Raw genomic sequence first — 16,949 nt, 5'->3', positions numbered from 1 at the left:
TCCCTGCACACTGGCGGAGAAGCCCGCACCCCGGCGGGAATCGAAGCCCGGATGCGCATGATTCCTTAATATTGGCCACATTCGGGTGGGCCCCTTGCCAAGTGGACCGCAACGAAGTTTTTGTTGGGATGTGATTGACCCTGTGGTTTCTTCCTCCGGGAGGCCAAACGCTCCGGGCCCTGCGGGGACGGAGTGCCGGCTGTCACGGCTACGCTCAGGCTCTGGCTTCCCCGGAGCCACTGCAGAGTCGGCTCTCCGGCACTGTTGTGTAGAGCAAGAGTGCCCTCTAGTGGCACCCAGGGGAGTACTCTCTGACGAGAGTCGGGCTTGGAGGTGGGAGGGTAGTAAGGAGCAAGCAGAGCTGGTGCGCACTCTCCAGCACACACTCAGATTCTTACCCATTCTCCTTCCTCTCCCTCCTTCCTCCTTCTCCCCTGGCCGCCACTCCTTCTTTCCCGCCTTCCCCCTCTCTCATAGTTTAACGATCCAGAAACTGAGACCAGAAGGGACTGTTCACGTGTACCTTTCATTCCGCAAGTCTGCAAGTCTGCAAGACTCCAGTCTCTGGCCCTCCAGTCCAGTATCTTTTCTTTCTGGGTTCGTCTGCCGGCATATTTATATCCAATCCTTCTGTTGAGTACCTGCTATGTAAGTTGGTATAGGAAAAGTGCAGGGATGAACAGGACAGACACATGGTCTTCTGTCTAGTGGACTGATAAGCAGTCAGCAATGCCAGTACCCTGTGATGAGGGCAGAGACCCAAGAAGTATGGGGTAGCACTTTGGAGCAGCACCTGACCTGAAGGACAGATGGGAGGAGTTAGCCAGAAAAAGGAAGATGGAAGTGGGAGGGAGTAGAAGGCTCCAGGCAGCAGGAACAACATGTCCACAAATTCTGAGATCAAAGATTTGTTGGGAGAAATTGCAGCATGGAATGAGAGGAGGTGGTGGGAGTGGGGAGCTGGAATGGGCAGGGACTAGGGCGAGCCTCTCTAAGGGGCTGGAGAAGTGGGTAAAAGGCTTTGCTTACGGGGTCTTGTAAAGGCTTTGGACAGTGTTTTAAGATCAACAGGGAGCTACTGAACCCTAGGTAGGTGAATGTCATGATCACAGTTCTATTTGTGCAGGATCATTCTGAGTTTGACATTAAACACTGCCTCAAGCTAGATGTGAGGCTCTGGACAACCACCTAAAAAAAAGACAGGAGGAACCTTAGGTTTCATCTAGTCTGTCTTACACATGGAGAGAAGAGAAGACAAATCACTCCCTCAAAGTAGCTGAGGCAGAACGATTATCTCTAAGTCCCTTCACCTCCCACTCAAGGTCCCAAGTATACCTTCCAGAAGCATACACAGCTCCCAAGCCTGCTCCCAATAATACACAGGCTCCCCCAGTCTCTGCCCCCACAAAAGGTCAGCCAGGGCCAGGCCAGAGTCTAGCAATCTTCATATATCTTCAAGACTGGCAAGGGGTATGCTCACTAGACCTGCTTCTCTGGGACCTCGGAATAGTTGAAAGCTTGCTTCTGTATCCAGGGCCAGCGAGAAACAGGGAAAGACATGATGACCAGAAACTGTAGACAGCTGGTGGGGGGAAGGAGGGTGACCTGGGCAAGGGGCTCCCATAGAGACCTGGAGAGCAGAGGGCTTGACTCCACACTGACACATTGAATCCCATTTCAAATAACATGCAAAATAAAGAAAACAAATTTAGGAATTGAAAAGTAACTCAGACTTTGTAAAAACAGATGGTGATAAAATGCAGTTGTCCTAATATTTGGATAATTTAAATGCCTTCAGCAGCTAGGGAATTAAGAAAAATAATTCAACATAGGCTGGATCATTTAGCATTTGGTTTGAAAAGTCATGAGCAGTAAAGGAGGCCCCAAAATATGATGGAAATATGATAAGGAAAGGTTTTGAAATAAAGAAACATGATCTTGGTGAGTGCCATCTGGAATTGGAGCACCACACGAAATAGTAGAGAGAGGTGTCAGAGGACTGAATTTGAGACCTAGCTTAGCCACCTATTAGCTATGTGACCTTGCCCAGACCACTTAACCTCTCTGACCTCACCTCAATAATAAAGTTACAATAATAATAATAATAACTGCCCCATGTACTTCACAGGGCTCTTTAGCAATCTGGAGGGAGCATTGCGAATCTCACTCCTACCACTTACTGGCTGTGTAACTTAGTTGAGGCACCTCTAAGCGTTGATTTCCTCATGGATAATATAGGGATACTAACCCCCGCCTTAGTTAGTCATTGGAAGGACTAAATGCAATAGTCAAAGGAAATCATAACAAAATGCCTTTTACACAGACATTGTGTACTAATCAGTGACTTTCATCATCGTGATTGTTTTTAAACTTACAAATTTTTCACAAAAATGAAAGATTATTGTAATATTTAGCATAATGTGACTTCATTGGGTAACAGGATAATTATTAAAAGAAAAATGTAAGCAGGAAAAATAGAATGGAGGTGGTAAAGCACATGGTCTCTCTTTATAATGGAGGGACTTTATAGATGAGGATGTATGGGGACTCAGGGTCTCAGGAAATTAACTCATGCTGGCTTAGCTAAGAGATGGTCATATAGATCTTTTTTAAGGATAAAAAATACTATCCATGATCAATGGCCTCATGTCAGGTTGGGATAAGTTATCTGGTGAATGACTGAGAATCAGCGATAATTCAGGTCTTATCTAACATCTCCAGAACCACTGAGAGTGAGAGTAATTGGTAGGTTAATGAAATCTGTGAAGACACTCCACGAACCTCCAGGGAGCCTCTCTCAAGCTGGAGAAACTCCACCCCAGAAGATCAGAAGTAATGCAAAAGAGCCTCAGAGCTCATTCACTTGTCCCAAAATATTTTGTCCCTCTATGCCAACCACCTTGTTAGGCACCAAGGATTTGGGGGTGAAAGACGTGATCCCTTTCCTAACCAAGCTCACAGCCCAGTGAGGGAGAGAGTAAGACACTACAGTTCAGTGAGATGGTTATTGAGAAGTTTGGGATACACAAAAATCCAGAGTTGGGGCTTCTGCCCAGCCCAGGGATCAGAGAAGGTTCCCCAGAGGGGACAGCACGTGAGGAGTTCTGCAAGGACCCAGTGTGGTTAGTCTAACAGGGGAGGAGGGTGGGCTGTGCTCTAGGAGGAAGGGGCACCGCATACGTGGGACTGCAGGGTGTTGAATTCAGTCACTCCAGGTGAGGGCGTAGGCCTTGCAAAGGACTGGGGTTCCTCTGTGATGTCGGCACATGTCATGGCCCTCCCCCATTATAGTTAGTGTCCTTTTAAATCTCTTGCTTGAAAAAAGCACATCATGTCCCCCTCCTCCCAACAAAAAGCGTGTTAGGAATTTTATAACAATTTTAAATGAACTTGTGTCTTATTAATCCCAAATGTACTGATATTTACATTTGCAAAATATTTACTATACTTTCAAATGAAGTTGTTTACTTTATTCCCAATTGTAAGTGGGAACTTACACTCCCAAATGTGTCTACTTACCTTTTCATTTGAGAAATATTTATTTCGTTTATGTGCAAGACTTAACTATCGTTTCATTGTGAAACAATCTTTATTCATGATTCTAACTGCCAACTCCCCCCATACCCACCCCCTGAGGTCAGTGAGCCACAGTTAACAGGGGAGTAGGGGGTGCTGGCAGGATCTGAGACTGAAGAGCTAGCCAGAGCTAGGCCTCGTTGTCCATGTGAAAGCAGAAGGGATGGGGAGATGCCGGAGAGGTTAAAGCAGTGACAGCAATTGATTGCTCTGTCAGCACTGTGGCAGGCAGCAGGAGGAAGGCGAGGCAGGGGGCAAAGAGATGGGTTACATGGCAAGTTCTGAACTAGAATAGTAGCAGTGCAGGGAGAGAAAGCAGATATGAAAAATATTAAAAGGTAGAATTGATTGGACTCAGTGCCCCTGACAGAGAATTGGGGGCAAAGTCCCAGATGCCCAGCTTTCTGGCTTAGGTAATTGGATAGATGGTGTTACCAATACAAAAAAGGCAGAGAAAAGGACAGGGTTTGAGGAGAAGATTTTGACTTTGGACATGCAGACTTTGAAGTTCCTGTGGGACAGCCAAGGGGAGATACACTAGTTAGAAGGATTTAGGTCTGGTTTGGAAGCATTGATGTTGATAACAATCAAAGTCCTGGGTGTGGGTAAGCGCACTCAGTGGGAGTGTGCAGTGTGGGAGAATAAGAGATCCAAGGACAAAGCACCAGCATCCGAGAGACAGGTAGAAGCCAGTAGTCCCCCCTCAAAAGGCAACCACATGCAGAAATGAAGGATCAAGAGAGTGCATGAGGGAGAGAGAGAGAGAGAGAGAGAGAGAGGTGTCCCATGGAAGCTAAGGGAAAAGAGGGCTTTAAGAGGAGCCATGAACTTGTCACTCCCAAAAGCAGTCAAGTACAAGGACCAGTAAGTGTCCCGTAACTACAGCAAAAAGAATTAATAACAAAACACCATCTCCCACTTACGGGTTCGTTATGCTCTCAAAGCACTTTCATACTTTGTATTTCCTGTCTCTGGCCCTGCAGCCTATAGCAGTTGCAGAAATGAGAAAACCTCAGGAAGGGAGGTGAAGAGATTTGCCAGACCGTCTAGCAAGATCCTGGAATTAGAGATCGGTCCAGAATCTCAACCGTGCTCCCTGGTTCCACCCATACTCGGGTTAGCTTTTGAAATAACCAGTAAGGAATTAGAATGGGGCCTGTTCCAGGATAGCAATATAGAAATTCAAAGGCTAGCTTGCTTATCACACTGTGTTGCACTTTCCAGAACCCAGAGATACCAGTGCTCTGGGATCACACAAAGTTAAATTCCTCAGCGGGAGGGGCTGGCCCCCAACTCCATATGTAAGAGGGACCACTGAAGGTTTTCAAGTAGAGCAGGGATATCAATTGAGTATTCATTGGAAAGATTAATTACATTATTGAACTTTTATTTGATGGTGCATATGTCTGGTTGTTGGATATTCACACCACCTGAAATAAAATAATGAGAATACACTGTGAAGACCTGTTCTGGCTTTTTTTTTTTTTTTTTTTTTTTTGTAACTGGGCCCCTTCTCCTCATCCTGCATCCCACTCCAATGAGTAGATGAGTAGACAGACTGTCTTCACCAGAGAGGGTCACTCACATTTGGATCAAAAGCTCCTTGCAGATTTGATGAGGTCAACACTTACCAGATCTCGGTTCTCCTACTTCTACACTTTTCCAGAGGCAGGCCTGGCTCTCCAGTCCCCTGCTCCCTCTTTCATTCCTCAGTCATACTGACAAGAGGAGGGTGGCTGTTCCTCTGTCAGATCTGGACCAGGCCCAAACTTACCCATGCGGGACAGATCTGGACCTACCTCGCTGCCTCGCTCTCCGCTGGGAGCAATTCACAACACACTCCTCTCTGGGAGTTCACTGCTCTGTTGGGGAGAGGTCTGCTTATCTCTCTCTAAACCTATCATTCATAGCACACAAGGAACATGAAACAAAGACCTTTATATCAGTTTCTAACATTTCATTCTCTTTACAGCTCAGATTATATCACTGCAATGTTATCACGTCGGAGATTGGGCAAGGCCCCAAAATAGCCATCACTATGCAATGTTGATTTTCTGAGGGTGACTCACAGCCTTATTTCCAGCTGGTGGCCTGGCTCTAGCCTTTTCTTCTGACCCAGAAAACTGAGCTTCCATCTGGGTACATAGCCGTACGAGTCATTCTGGGTCAGGAACAGCTGGGAAGTTCTCTGGATTTTGTACCACAGGCCAAGGATGGATGATGAGTTATTTCCCTTTCTCCTAAGTGTGCTCCGTATGTGGCCCTCTTTCCAGGATTGGAGATGGCTGGTGCACAGGAAGAATAAAAGCAAGCGGGATGGGTGAACTCAAATTTTAAAAAATGCGTACTTTATCACCTACTCCATTGTGCTGCTAAAACAGAAACATCCGTTAAATATTTGATAAGAAAACTCAGACTAGAAAAAGGAGTCTCTAAATGTCTCTGTCCTCCTTCAGAACAACCCTAGTCAAGTGACATGATGTTAATTCTCTAATCTCTCAAATAAATTAAAGATAGCAGTTAAATAGGAGATTTCTGAGACCATCATAAGCCTTCGGATCATTCCACAGGAAAAAATTCTTTAGGTATAAAGTCAAACAGATTTGCTATTATGATTTTAAAAATAGGCCTAAGACACTTTTCAGCTTCTGCATCATGGACTTCTCATTTGTCTAAATGCTGTGTCTCTGGAACTAGACTTCCTGTGTTCACATCCTGGCTCCCAGCACTACATGCTGTGTGACCTTGGGCAAGTCATTTAGCCACTCGAGGTAAAATGGGATAATGGCAATTTCTTTCTCAGAGCATTGCTGGAATTTTTTAATGAGTTTTTAGAAGTAAAACGCCCAGGTGAGCACTTGGGCACAGCAAGTGTCAGTAAGTGACGGCTGGGCAAGTATCAGACAGGCTCTGCTGGGATGATGAATGACAAGCCCGTGCTATTTTTCTTCACTGCAGGTCAGTGCAGCTGAATGGCCAGCCCTTAGTGATGGTGGATGATGGGACCCTCCCAGAACTGAAGCCCCGCCCCCTGCGGGCCGGCCGGACATTGGTCATCCCTCCAGTTACCATGGGCTTTTATGTGGTCAAGAATGTCAACGCTTTGGCCTGCCGCTACCGATAAACCACCCTCACAGTCACAAGCTACCAGCAGGCCTGCTGAACTGCTTTCCACTCTCCTGCCCTAATAGTGTCCTTATTTTTCAGACATCTTCTTAGCAACAAACCAGTCTCTGCTGCCCAATCCTGCTGGAATCAGCACAGACTTGCTCTGCAAAGAGACAAATACCGTAGCATGAGCTTAGCCTAGGTAGGCCACATCCACCCCGAAGGAAAATGTAGACATCACCCGTACCTATGTAAGGATGAAGGTATGTGTGTAGACCTGTATGTATCCACGTACACGTACCATGAAAACAAGCTGACGGCACGCTCCCAGGACCAAGGAAACAACTCTCCATGATCCTGGTCACATAGCAATAGAACTATGGCTCTGAGCCTGTGATGGCTGCCCTCCGCAGAAGATGAGGAAAGAAAGAACCAGGTGGGCCTGAAAGAGCCCAGCCCTCTCCCAACTCCTTTCCTTGGCCTGTTCCCTTCTGTTGCCCTGGGTTTCCTACCACCTCTCTTCCTACAGGGGAACAAGTGGGTGGGTCAGCGCCGGCCTGCTGGGCGAGCTGTTTATGTCATTTCCTGGCTGATGTATGAGTGTGCGCATCTGGGCTTCTGACAGTGGCATCCATCACTCGCTATTCCTCTGGGAAACGGGTGCTTCCAAAGTAAAATTGCAATCATACTCCAGATTTTGTAAAAGGGTTCTACTCCTCTGTGAATCCAGATTCCCCTTGGGTTGGAATGGGAGTCAGGTAACAATATTCATGGAGTGGAGAACAATGTATTAGGCACCACAAAAAGCAATCATCATCCGTCATGTGTCTGGGGGGGAGAGAGTTTTAGTACGAAGAGAAAGCACGCTGAACCACCACAGACGCATGCACACATGCACGCACACCCCAACTGAACAAGCAAGTAATTAGACCTGCATCAAATCTGAGAGAATCTTAAGAGCTTGTAGAGCAAGCCCTTCATGGCTTGTTTGACCAAAACCATAAAAAAACTGTATAAATCAAAAGTCATTGGATCTAACCTTTCTGCCTCTTCCTAAGTAGCTGTGTGCCTCTCAATGGCATTTACTGGGCAGAAATCTAATCTGGTCTTGAAAGATGACCAGGTCTGTGCTATCCCGGACCAGCCAGTGTGAGCACAGAACAAAGTTTTCAGCTCACCACCTGGGGCAAGGGGGAATCTGGAGGTGGAGGTCTGGTGGGGAACTGTGGGGGGGTGGGTGGGAAGCCCCTGGGTTGGGGAGGGGGAAGCAGACTGATTTAAAGTTCATGATAAAGAACTTCTGTATGATTCAAGGGGTAAGACTCAAATAAGCTGCCACTGAAATGACCGTCTTTTTGCGGGTTTGATTTTCTTTCTCAGGATAAAGGACATGAATGGCGCTTTTTCAAAGGAGGAGATATTTGACAACGTCAGAGGGTTCCAATTAAGAGAGAAGTCTGGTTTCTGCTGTTGAGAGAGGGTAGGAGAGGAGTGGAGGGGCAGGGTTGCTGAGGCCAGGGGCCAGGCGGATGCCTAAGATGCCCAAAGGGCTTAGGACAGGGCCAGGTCTGAGGTGAGACTTGGGAGGAAGATTACACAAGGGAGGAAGTCCAGGAGACTCAGCTGGGAGAAGCGGGCATTTGGGAGAGGGAAGCCCACGGGCGCATTCTATTAGGCACGAGGCAGAGAGTGGACTCGGTTTTGAGGTGTTTGTCAGCAGGTGTGGGAGGACGACGACACAGGAGGTTGGTGCCACCGCCAGCACAAAGGGGGGCCAGGGACTGGGCTGGACCCGGTCAGCGGGTGTGCTCTGCCTGGAAGCAATGGGGCCTCCTCTTCTCAGGAAGCAGGCACCTTCTGCCGAAGGCTCAGCTCTGCGAGGGGAGGAGAGAGAAGTGCCAAGACCCGGGATAGAAAGCAGGGAAAGTAGAGTCAGAGGACAGCCCAAGTGAGGAAGAGAGAGGAAAAGAGACAAATAAGTTGTTTCTCCAAGCTTTAAAAAAATGTGTGCAGATATCAAAACCTCTTCTATGTGCCATACAGGCATAGCTGCAAGCGCCTGCTGATGACGCGAGTAAGTGGCTGTCTCTGCGGGCCTGGGCCTGGGCCTGGCTAGTTTGCTTTACGAACATAGTAGCCCCCTGAAGGAGTCACCGGTTTCACCCCCACCTTCCTGTGAGCACAGAGAGGTTCATAGCCTACCTGGGGCCACCCAGGGGAGTGGGTTGCTGAGCTCAGAATAATCCAGAGCCTGCTCATTTAACCAGCAGGCCCAGGGGTCGCCCGCCTCACAGCCTCACTCCCTTACCTTTCCACAGGTCCTGCTAATTCACTGCAGCAAACCTCCAGAGCTCTGTGCAAGCACACTCTGTGTAAATAGTGCTGGTTCTTCACTAAGCTTCTAAGCTTGCAGAATACAGGCAGTTTCTGCTTCTTTTATCTTTCTCTGTGTATTAAATGCTCCCAAGAGGTTTAAGTTTTGTTTTTTGGGTTTTTGGGGGTTTTTTGGGTTTTTTTGTTTTGGTTTTTATTTTTTTTTAGTTAATAAAGGGATAAGGGAATCACTGAAATGTATCTTTGGGGTCCTGCAATTCTAACTTTGCAACTGTCTCATGGAAGAAGTATTTGCATTATTCAAAGGATACTGAGAAACTCACAATAACATCACATTCTGCAAGGATTTCGGTACAGGGCATCTGTCCTGGCTTTTTCATTTTGGAGTGGAAGATGATTACTAAATCAGTAGGGATCACTTCTTATAAGGGATTCCCCTATCACACTCCCCCCCCCCCCAAAAAAAAAAAAACAGCCCGTGGCAAAACTCAGCATCACAGTGCACATTAGGGGAGCAGGCTTGCCAGGATTGGGCCCTGGAACAAGAGAGTTCAGCCACCAGCCTTCCAGATCAGACTTTTCCTCCTAAAACAAGACATGGCCGAGATCATCTAAGACTTTAGAACCACTTTACTTTAAACTGAAGAATGGCCTTGCAGAAATGCTTATTTGAAAGCATAATAAAAGTATAATGACAAGTCTGTGCCTTTTGTTGAAACGATTTTCTGCTCTTCCTGCCTCTAGGAATGATTTTCTTTCTCCTTTCTTATCACAAAGGCTCAGAACAAATTCTCATTGTTATTTAAAGAAAGAGTCTCAATTCTTCTACTACCCTGAAAAAGCTGTAACTGTGGGATATTAGCTTATCTTTGGCCGGAGAAACGCTTGAAAATCCCAGAACTGGGCTACAATGAGACTAAGTAAGGCCCAGCACTCCCAGAACCGCAATTCCCAATGGTCCACTCGCCTTTGTAGCCCCAGCCCTTCCCCAGTAGTTGTCCAGTCCCCGGGGAGATGGGTCCAAGCCATGTACCCTCCAGAATGGCAGAGGTCATTGGTGGATTCCATCTGAAAGGCCCCCGCTGGCCTTTAGCACTAGGAGTTGCTGAGGCCTCCTGAGGTGGGAGTGGGAAGGGCCCCGCAGGGTTGTGACCTGCTGAGCTGCCCAGTGCTCCAGGCCATGCCCAGCCTCTGCAGGTGTGTGCTCTGCCCTTGCACTCCAGGCCCCTGTGTCTGAGAGGGATGCGGCTGCTGGATTCCCCTGAGAACTGTTTTATTTCGGAAAACAAGAGGGCAGTGTTTAAATCCAGCAGAAGCAAAGGTGAACCAGGTGGATACCGCTGGCAGTAAAAACACCAGGACAGAAGAGGACTTTAAAAATGTGAAGCATCGGGGCGCCTGGGTGGCGCAGTCGGTTAAGCGTCCGACTTCACCCAGGTCACGATCTCGCGGTCCGTGGGTTCGAGCCCCGCGTCGGGCTCTGGGCTGATGGCTCAGAGCCTGGAGCCTGTTTCCGATTCTGTGTCTCCCTCTCTCTCTGCCCCTCCCCCGTTCATGCTCTGTCTCTCTCTGTCCCAAAAAAAAATAAAATAAAAAACGTTGAAAAAAAAATTAAAAAAAAAAAATGTGAAGCATCAAGAAAGCAGCCAAAAATAATAGACATCTGGCTTGGAGAAGGCAAGGGAAGAATACATGCTACATATGTAGCAAGGCTCCTCCACTATCCCTTCCCTCCAACCTCAGTGCCCCTGCCCCAGCCTGGACACTGCTCATTGCTTTTCCACTAACTTGTCTCCAGTTCCGTGGCCTTCCCTCTGCCACGGACGCCCAACCCGGAGCGCAGGGAAATCTGCTGTACTGAGAGGGAATTAAATCTTGATTGTAGAATTGTTTGCAATCTTTTCTTGGGATGTGCCAGAATTGCAAATAAGACAGTAAGGGGCACTCACAGATAAACAGTTTTTATAAAGCCCAAACAACTGGAGTTTTATAATCACTGCTTCTGAGTTCCACTAACAGGGACACAGAAGCTTCTGTAACTACCTTCCCGGGCCCAGTCCCGGGTGGTGACTGGGGAAGACCAGAGAAGTGATTTGTCCAAGGCCATCTAGATAAGCAGAGTCAGAATCAGATATCGAACCCACATCTATTGAACTCCAAAGCCTGCTCTCACTGCATTGTGCTCTCTCTAATTGGACTGGTGGTGGCCACCTTTTTCTCACCTCCAAATTGCCCACAGCTAGCTTTCTTACCGGCCTGTGTGTGTCTACAGAGAACCCTAGCAGTGCCTTCGCCCAGAACAGCTGGTGTCAAGTATGGGAAAGCCAACTCGCAGTTCTGATGAGTAGTGAGTAGGGCCGTGAGCAGCCTGTGCTGTAAATGGAATATGTTTTTCTGTAGAATAAAGGACCAGCCTTACCACCACCACCCACCACAGGTGATGATTCCTGATATTTCTAAGTCCTGGAGGTGAGTGGCAGAGCCAGTCAGCACCCACACATGCACTGCCTCTGAGATCATTGCTCCTCCTGCCCCAACTACTGAGAGATTTGGAAGTTTCTTTTCTTCCCAGACTAGATAATAAACCCATTAACTATTGCCTTAGGGGTAGAACTTGCAAAGACCACTCTAAAACAAGAAAGCTAAAATACAAGAAACCAACTGCTTTCATACCCACTTCCTTCCAAACACCAGAGAGCCCCACCCCCGCCTGGGAGCCCTGGGGCATTTGCCAGGAGCTGACCAAGTTCCAAATGACTGGCTCATGAATAAATCCCATGTCCTATGCTCCCAGCAGAGAAAAGGAGGCCCTTCTTTACAGCCCACATCATGAACTTTTCTAATTATTATTCATGAAAATATTCTAGGATTTTTTTCAAGTTGTAAATGTTACGTAATAAATTATATTTTTGGAAGAAGCAAAAAGAAACCTAAGTTTTATTCATCTAAAAGTTGGCAAAGAAAGTGCAGGAACATCTCCCAGGAAAAATTTCTTCTCTGCAGGGGATTTTAACAGGTGTTAATATTTGCTTCCAAAAAACAGATTATATTAAGGTTTATATGAGCTTGGCGATTGCAGAGAATTTGGGTCCATGAGGTAGTTTCTATTTTGAGGTAACACTCTGTAAGTAATAAAATGTGAATACTCTAACTTTCTGTTCTCAGGGTGTTCTGTGGGGAGAGGGGCCCACTGTCGTCCACACTACATTTTGACCCAATGAACTAACACATGATGGGTATCGTTGATTTCATGATGTGCCGCTCTCTCCCGCTTCCCTCTTCCCCACAAGCCCTGCTTCAAGTACTCTAAGTGGAAATTAAGTTTTATTTTTCAAGTTAGATGTCATTGATGATGTGTGAAGTAACTGTTAACTGCAATAACAGATAAACCCCAGAGTCTCAGTGGTTTAACATAAACGACGTTTATTTCTTGCTAACAGATCGTGTAAAGGTCAACTGGTGGTAGTGGGGTAAGTAGTGGTTCCATGCACATAGTCCATCAGGGATCCAGACTGGCAGGCTGTGTGCCATTTTAGCACTTGGCCTCCAACATTGCTATGGGCATCAACATGCAGCGGGAAGACAAGGAGAGTGTGTAGAATCACATGGGAGTAGTTTGGGGGACCTAACCTAGAATTAGCATAAATTCCTTCCACTCAATTCCATTAGCCATAAGTCAATTACACGATCCCATCTAGATGCTGGGGTTTCAGAAATAAAGTCCCTGACTGGACAGTCACTTCTCAACAACAATTATATTTTGTTGCTATAAATGGAATGTCTTTGATCCCCCCCAAGATTGGTATGTTGAAACCTTACCCTATGTGATAGATTCCCAATGTGATGGTATTTGGAGGTGTGGCCTTTGGGAGGTGATCAGGTTGTGAGGGATGAGCCTTCATGAGTGGGATTATAAGAGAAACCCCAGAGGGCTCTTTTGCCTCTTCCACAACTTGGGGACACATCGAAAGTGGGCTCTCAGCCAAAGCATAAGAGACTTTTGAGAACTGAGAGCAAACTGAGGGTTGATGGGGGGTGGGAGGGAGGAGAGGGTGGGTGATGGGTATTGAGGAGGGCACCTTTTGGGATGAACACTGGGTGTTGTATGGAAACCAATATGACAATAAATTTCATATATAAATAAAAAAAAAAAAAAAAAAAAAGAAAGTGGGCTCTCAGCAGACGCTGAAGCAGCTGGAACCTTGATCTCGGACTTCCCAGCCTCCAGAACTGTGAGGAATAAATTTCTGTTGTTTATAAGCCAAGCAGTCTATGGTATTTTTGTTATAACAGCCTCAACAGACTAAGACATTCATGAAAAAGGAGCACAAAACTTTGATGGACAGCTAGGAAACCAGAAAATTTATCAGTGATGTTGGGTCCCTCTAATTGAGTGTCATCAAGTGAGTGTTACAGACCATGTGTGAGGATACCTAAATTCAAAGGATTTTTTTTTAATACTTCAGAATGACCTAAAGAAGCTTTCTTTTGCCTCTTTCCATTCCCTTAAGTCTTGCTACTCCTAGTACTTGGCTGAATTTTAGCAGAAAACGATCTGTGTTGTTCCACCGCTATCCAGTTAGGATGCATCTAGTACTGGATGCTCTGCCCTCTACTAACAACATTAGTGGCAAACATGTGGGAAAACCTAAATAAATATAAAATAATAATAATAATGTCTCATGAGATTTAAAATACAGAAAATTAAAAATGCATTACAATAGCATACATTTTAAAAGCAGGCAAAGGGAAAGTATTCTAGCATCCTTTCATTTTCAAGGAAGAGGTAATTTATATTAAACTTTCATAAGTTAAGGAAGCATGTTTTAATCTCTAGGGTAACCACTAAAAGAATATTAAAAGAGTGTATTATTTCTAAGTGAATGAGGGAAGGAGGGAGAGTAGAATCAAAATAAAAAAATAGTTGATTTATGGGCACCTGGGTGGCTCAGTCAGTTGAATGTCGGATTTTGGCTCAGGTCACGATCTCATGGTTTGTGAGTTCGAGCCCCATGTCGGGCTCTGTGCTGACAGCTGAGAGCCTGGAGTCTGCTTCAGATCCTGTGTCACCCCCTCTCTCTCTTCCCTTCCCCCGCTCACATTCTCTTGTTCTCTTTCTCTCTCCCTCTCTCTCTCTCTCCTCTCTCAAAAATAAACAGTAAAAAAAATTTTAAAGATAGTTGATTTAAAAGAAAGCAAGAAATAAAAGAAAACAAAGAACAGGGGGACAAATAGAAAACAGTAAGATGATAGATTTGAACACAAATCTATTCTATTTGAGAGAGAGAGCACACACAGGGAGGGGCAGAGAAAGAGGGAGAGGGAGAATCCCAAGCAGGCTTCACACCAAGTCAGCACAGAGCCCGACACAGGGCTCCATCTCACAAATCACAGGATCATGACCTGAGCCAAAACCAAGAGTTGGACGCTTAACTGACTGAGCCCCCCAGATGCCCCTGGTTTTGACTTTTAAAACCACTAATTGAAACAGCATTAAACTGATTACCAAACCTTTCCCATCCCTTTAAATTCTGCACTCAAGGTGAGCATGTCGTTCTCCTCACCCCAGTCCTGGTCCTGAAGCCAATAGAGGAGAAAAAATGGAATCATAAAAATACTTGATAAATGTTCTTAAAGGCATACAAGGAGGAAAAAAGGAACAAAGAAAAGATAGGACAAATACAAAACAAATAGCCAGATAATGACTGATAGACTAAACCATAGTAATAATCACATTATATGTGAGTTGTTCTTAACATACAAGCTGACAATTCAGCCTGGCACAGATTGTCATTCTGGGTAAAAAATAAGACCCAACTATATGCTGCCTGCAAAAAAAATTGTGCTTTACATATGAAAACATGAGCAGGTTAAAAGTAAAGGATAGAAGATCACATATGCAGGGGAGGTAGAATGTCTGCTCTACCTCTCAGGGTTTCTGGCTGAGGCTGCCACAAAACAGAGAAATAGGAGACAAGCACAGAGATTTTATTTAGTGATTTTTAACATGAACGTGGGAGCCCCCACAAGAAAAATGAAGACCCAAAGAACTGGCTAGGCCTCAGTGTGTATATACTACGTTGAAGAAAGATTGGCAATTGTGGGAAAGTAACTAAAATCTATGGGGAGACTAAAGAAAGGTAAGAGTTAGTTTAACCAGGTCTCTTTGCACAGATTTCTCTTTGCCTAGACTTTCCCTCCTTGGTGAGAAGAAAGCTCCTTTGCTCCTGGGATAGGGAGGGCCTCTTTCCCATGGGAGTTTCATCTCTCGCTTGCAGAAAGAAAAGGAAAGTCAGCGTGCTTTTAGCTCACAAGCATCAATATACCAAAGCAGTGTATTTTGGGGGAGCATGTCCTGAACTCTGCCACAGGCTATGTGGGCACTAATCAGAATAAAACTGAAGTGACCATACCATTCTCAAACAAAGTAGATTTAGTGCAGTGGATAGTGTCAAAGATTAAAAGGCAATTTCCTAGTGATACAGGGGCTAATTCGTTAAGAGAACATAACAATCATAAATGTTTATGTATCAAATAACAGAGCTTCAACATATATGAGGCAAAAGCTGGCAAGACTGGGAGGAGAAAGAGACAAATCCATAATTACACTTAGAGAATTCAATACCATTATCTCAATATTTGATAAAGTACGCAGAAAATCATTAAGAAGACAGAAGACTTAAATGTTGTTCTCAACCAACTTGACCTGACATTTATAGATCACTCAACCCAACAAAAGAAAAATACCTACATATTCTTTTCTAGTACACCAGGAACATTCACCAAGATTTACCATATCCTAGGCCATAAATAAATTGAAAAGGAGTCAAGTCATACAAAGCATATTCTCTGACCAAATGGAATTGAAATAGAAACCAATAACAGAAAGATACCCAGAAAACCATCAAATAGTTGGAAATTAATAACATACTTCTAAATAATCCATGGGCCAAAAAATAATCAAATGAAAAATTAGACAGCATTTTGAACTAACTGAAAATGAAAATAAAACATATCAAAAGTGGGAGCTGATAAAAAAAAAAAAGTGGGAGCTGATAAAACAGTACCTTGGGGGAAATTTATAGCAGCAAACTCCTTTGTTAGAAAAAAAGACAAAAGGTCTCAAATCAATGGGTCAGTTTCTAAGAAACTAAAAAAAAAAAAAAAAATTAATTAAATCCAAAGTAAATAGAAGAAAGGATATAGTAAATAGCACGGAAATTGGTGAAATAAAAAACAGAAAAACCAATGAAAATTGCTGAAACCAAAAGCAGTTTCTTCGAGAAAATCAATAAAATCCTTAGTGTGACCTGAATCCTTGTAAATTTATTGAACAGAATAGAGAGCCCAGAAATAGATCCACACATTTATAGTCAATTTATTTGAGACAAATGTGTCAAAGTAATTTAATGGAGAGAGGATATTTTTTTCAACAAATGGTGCAAGAAAAAGTGGATATCCATATGCAAAAAAATGAACCTGAACATTTCTCTCATACTTTCTACAAAAATCAACTTGAAATGGGTCATAGACTTAAATGCAAAATAAGCTGTGAAACTTCTGGAAGAAAACAGGAGGAAATCTTTGTGACTCTGGTTTAGGCAAAGATGTTTTAGCCAGTGCACAAAAAGCACAAAGATTTCTGTTCTTCAAAAGTCACTGTAAGGAAAATGAAAGACAAAGTCACAGACTGGCAAAAAAAGAAAAAAAAAAAAGCAAAACAGCTGATAAAGAATATCCAAATATATAAAGAAATCTTATAAGTAATAAGAAGAAACACAATCCAATTTTAAATGGGCAAATCATTTGAACACTTTACACATGGCATATAAACACATGAAAAGAAATTCAACATCACTTGTTATTAGGAAAGTGGAAATTCAAACCCCAGTAGGATATCACAACACACCTACTACAATAGCTAAAGTTAT

The 16,949-nt window shown here is 44.5% G+C and overlaps 1 protein-coding gene across 2 annotated transcripts in view; it reads left to right on the top strand.

Moving 5' to 3' along the window:
- The window catches only part of HPSE2 (heparanase 2 (inactive)), a 665,523-nt gene extending 658,151 nt beyond the window's left edge, over positions 1-7,372 (top strand). Inside the window, exon 12 of one of the 2 annotated variants that reach the window (XM_040486115.1) lies at positions 6,535-7,372. In XM_040486115.1, coding sequence (XP_040342049.1) covers positions 6,535-6,700 — 166 coding nt within the window. In that variant the 3' untranslated portion in view covers positions 6,701-7,372. The remainder of the gene's footprint in view (positions 1-6,534) is intronic. The other variant, XM_040486116.1, reaches the window with a different exon arrangement.
- Positions 7,373-16,949: the final 9,577 nt, after the last annotated feature.

Source organism: Herpailurus yagouaroundi, unplaced genomic scaffold (assembly GCF_014898765.1).
Source record: "Herpailurus yagouaroundi ecotype Mexico unplaced genomic scaffold, PumYag 163, whole genome shotgun sequence".
Lineage (NCBI taxonomy): Eukaryota > Metazoa > Chordata > Mammalia > Carnivora > Felidae > Herpailurus > Herpailurus yagouaroundi.
Note: the sequence above shows the minus strand (reverse complement) of the source record. Positions and strands in the feature narration are given on the sequence as shown.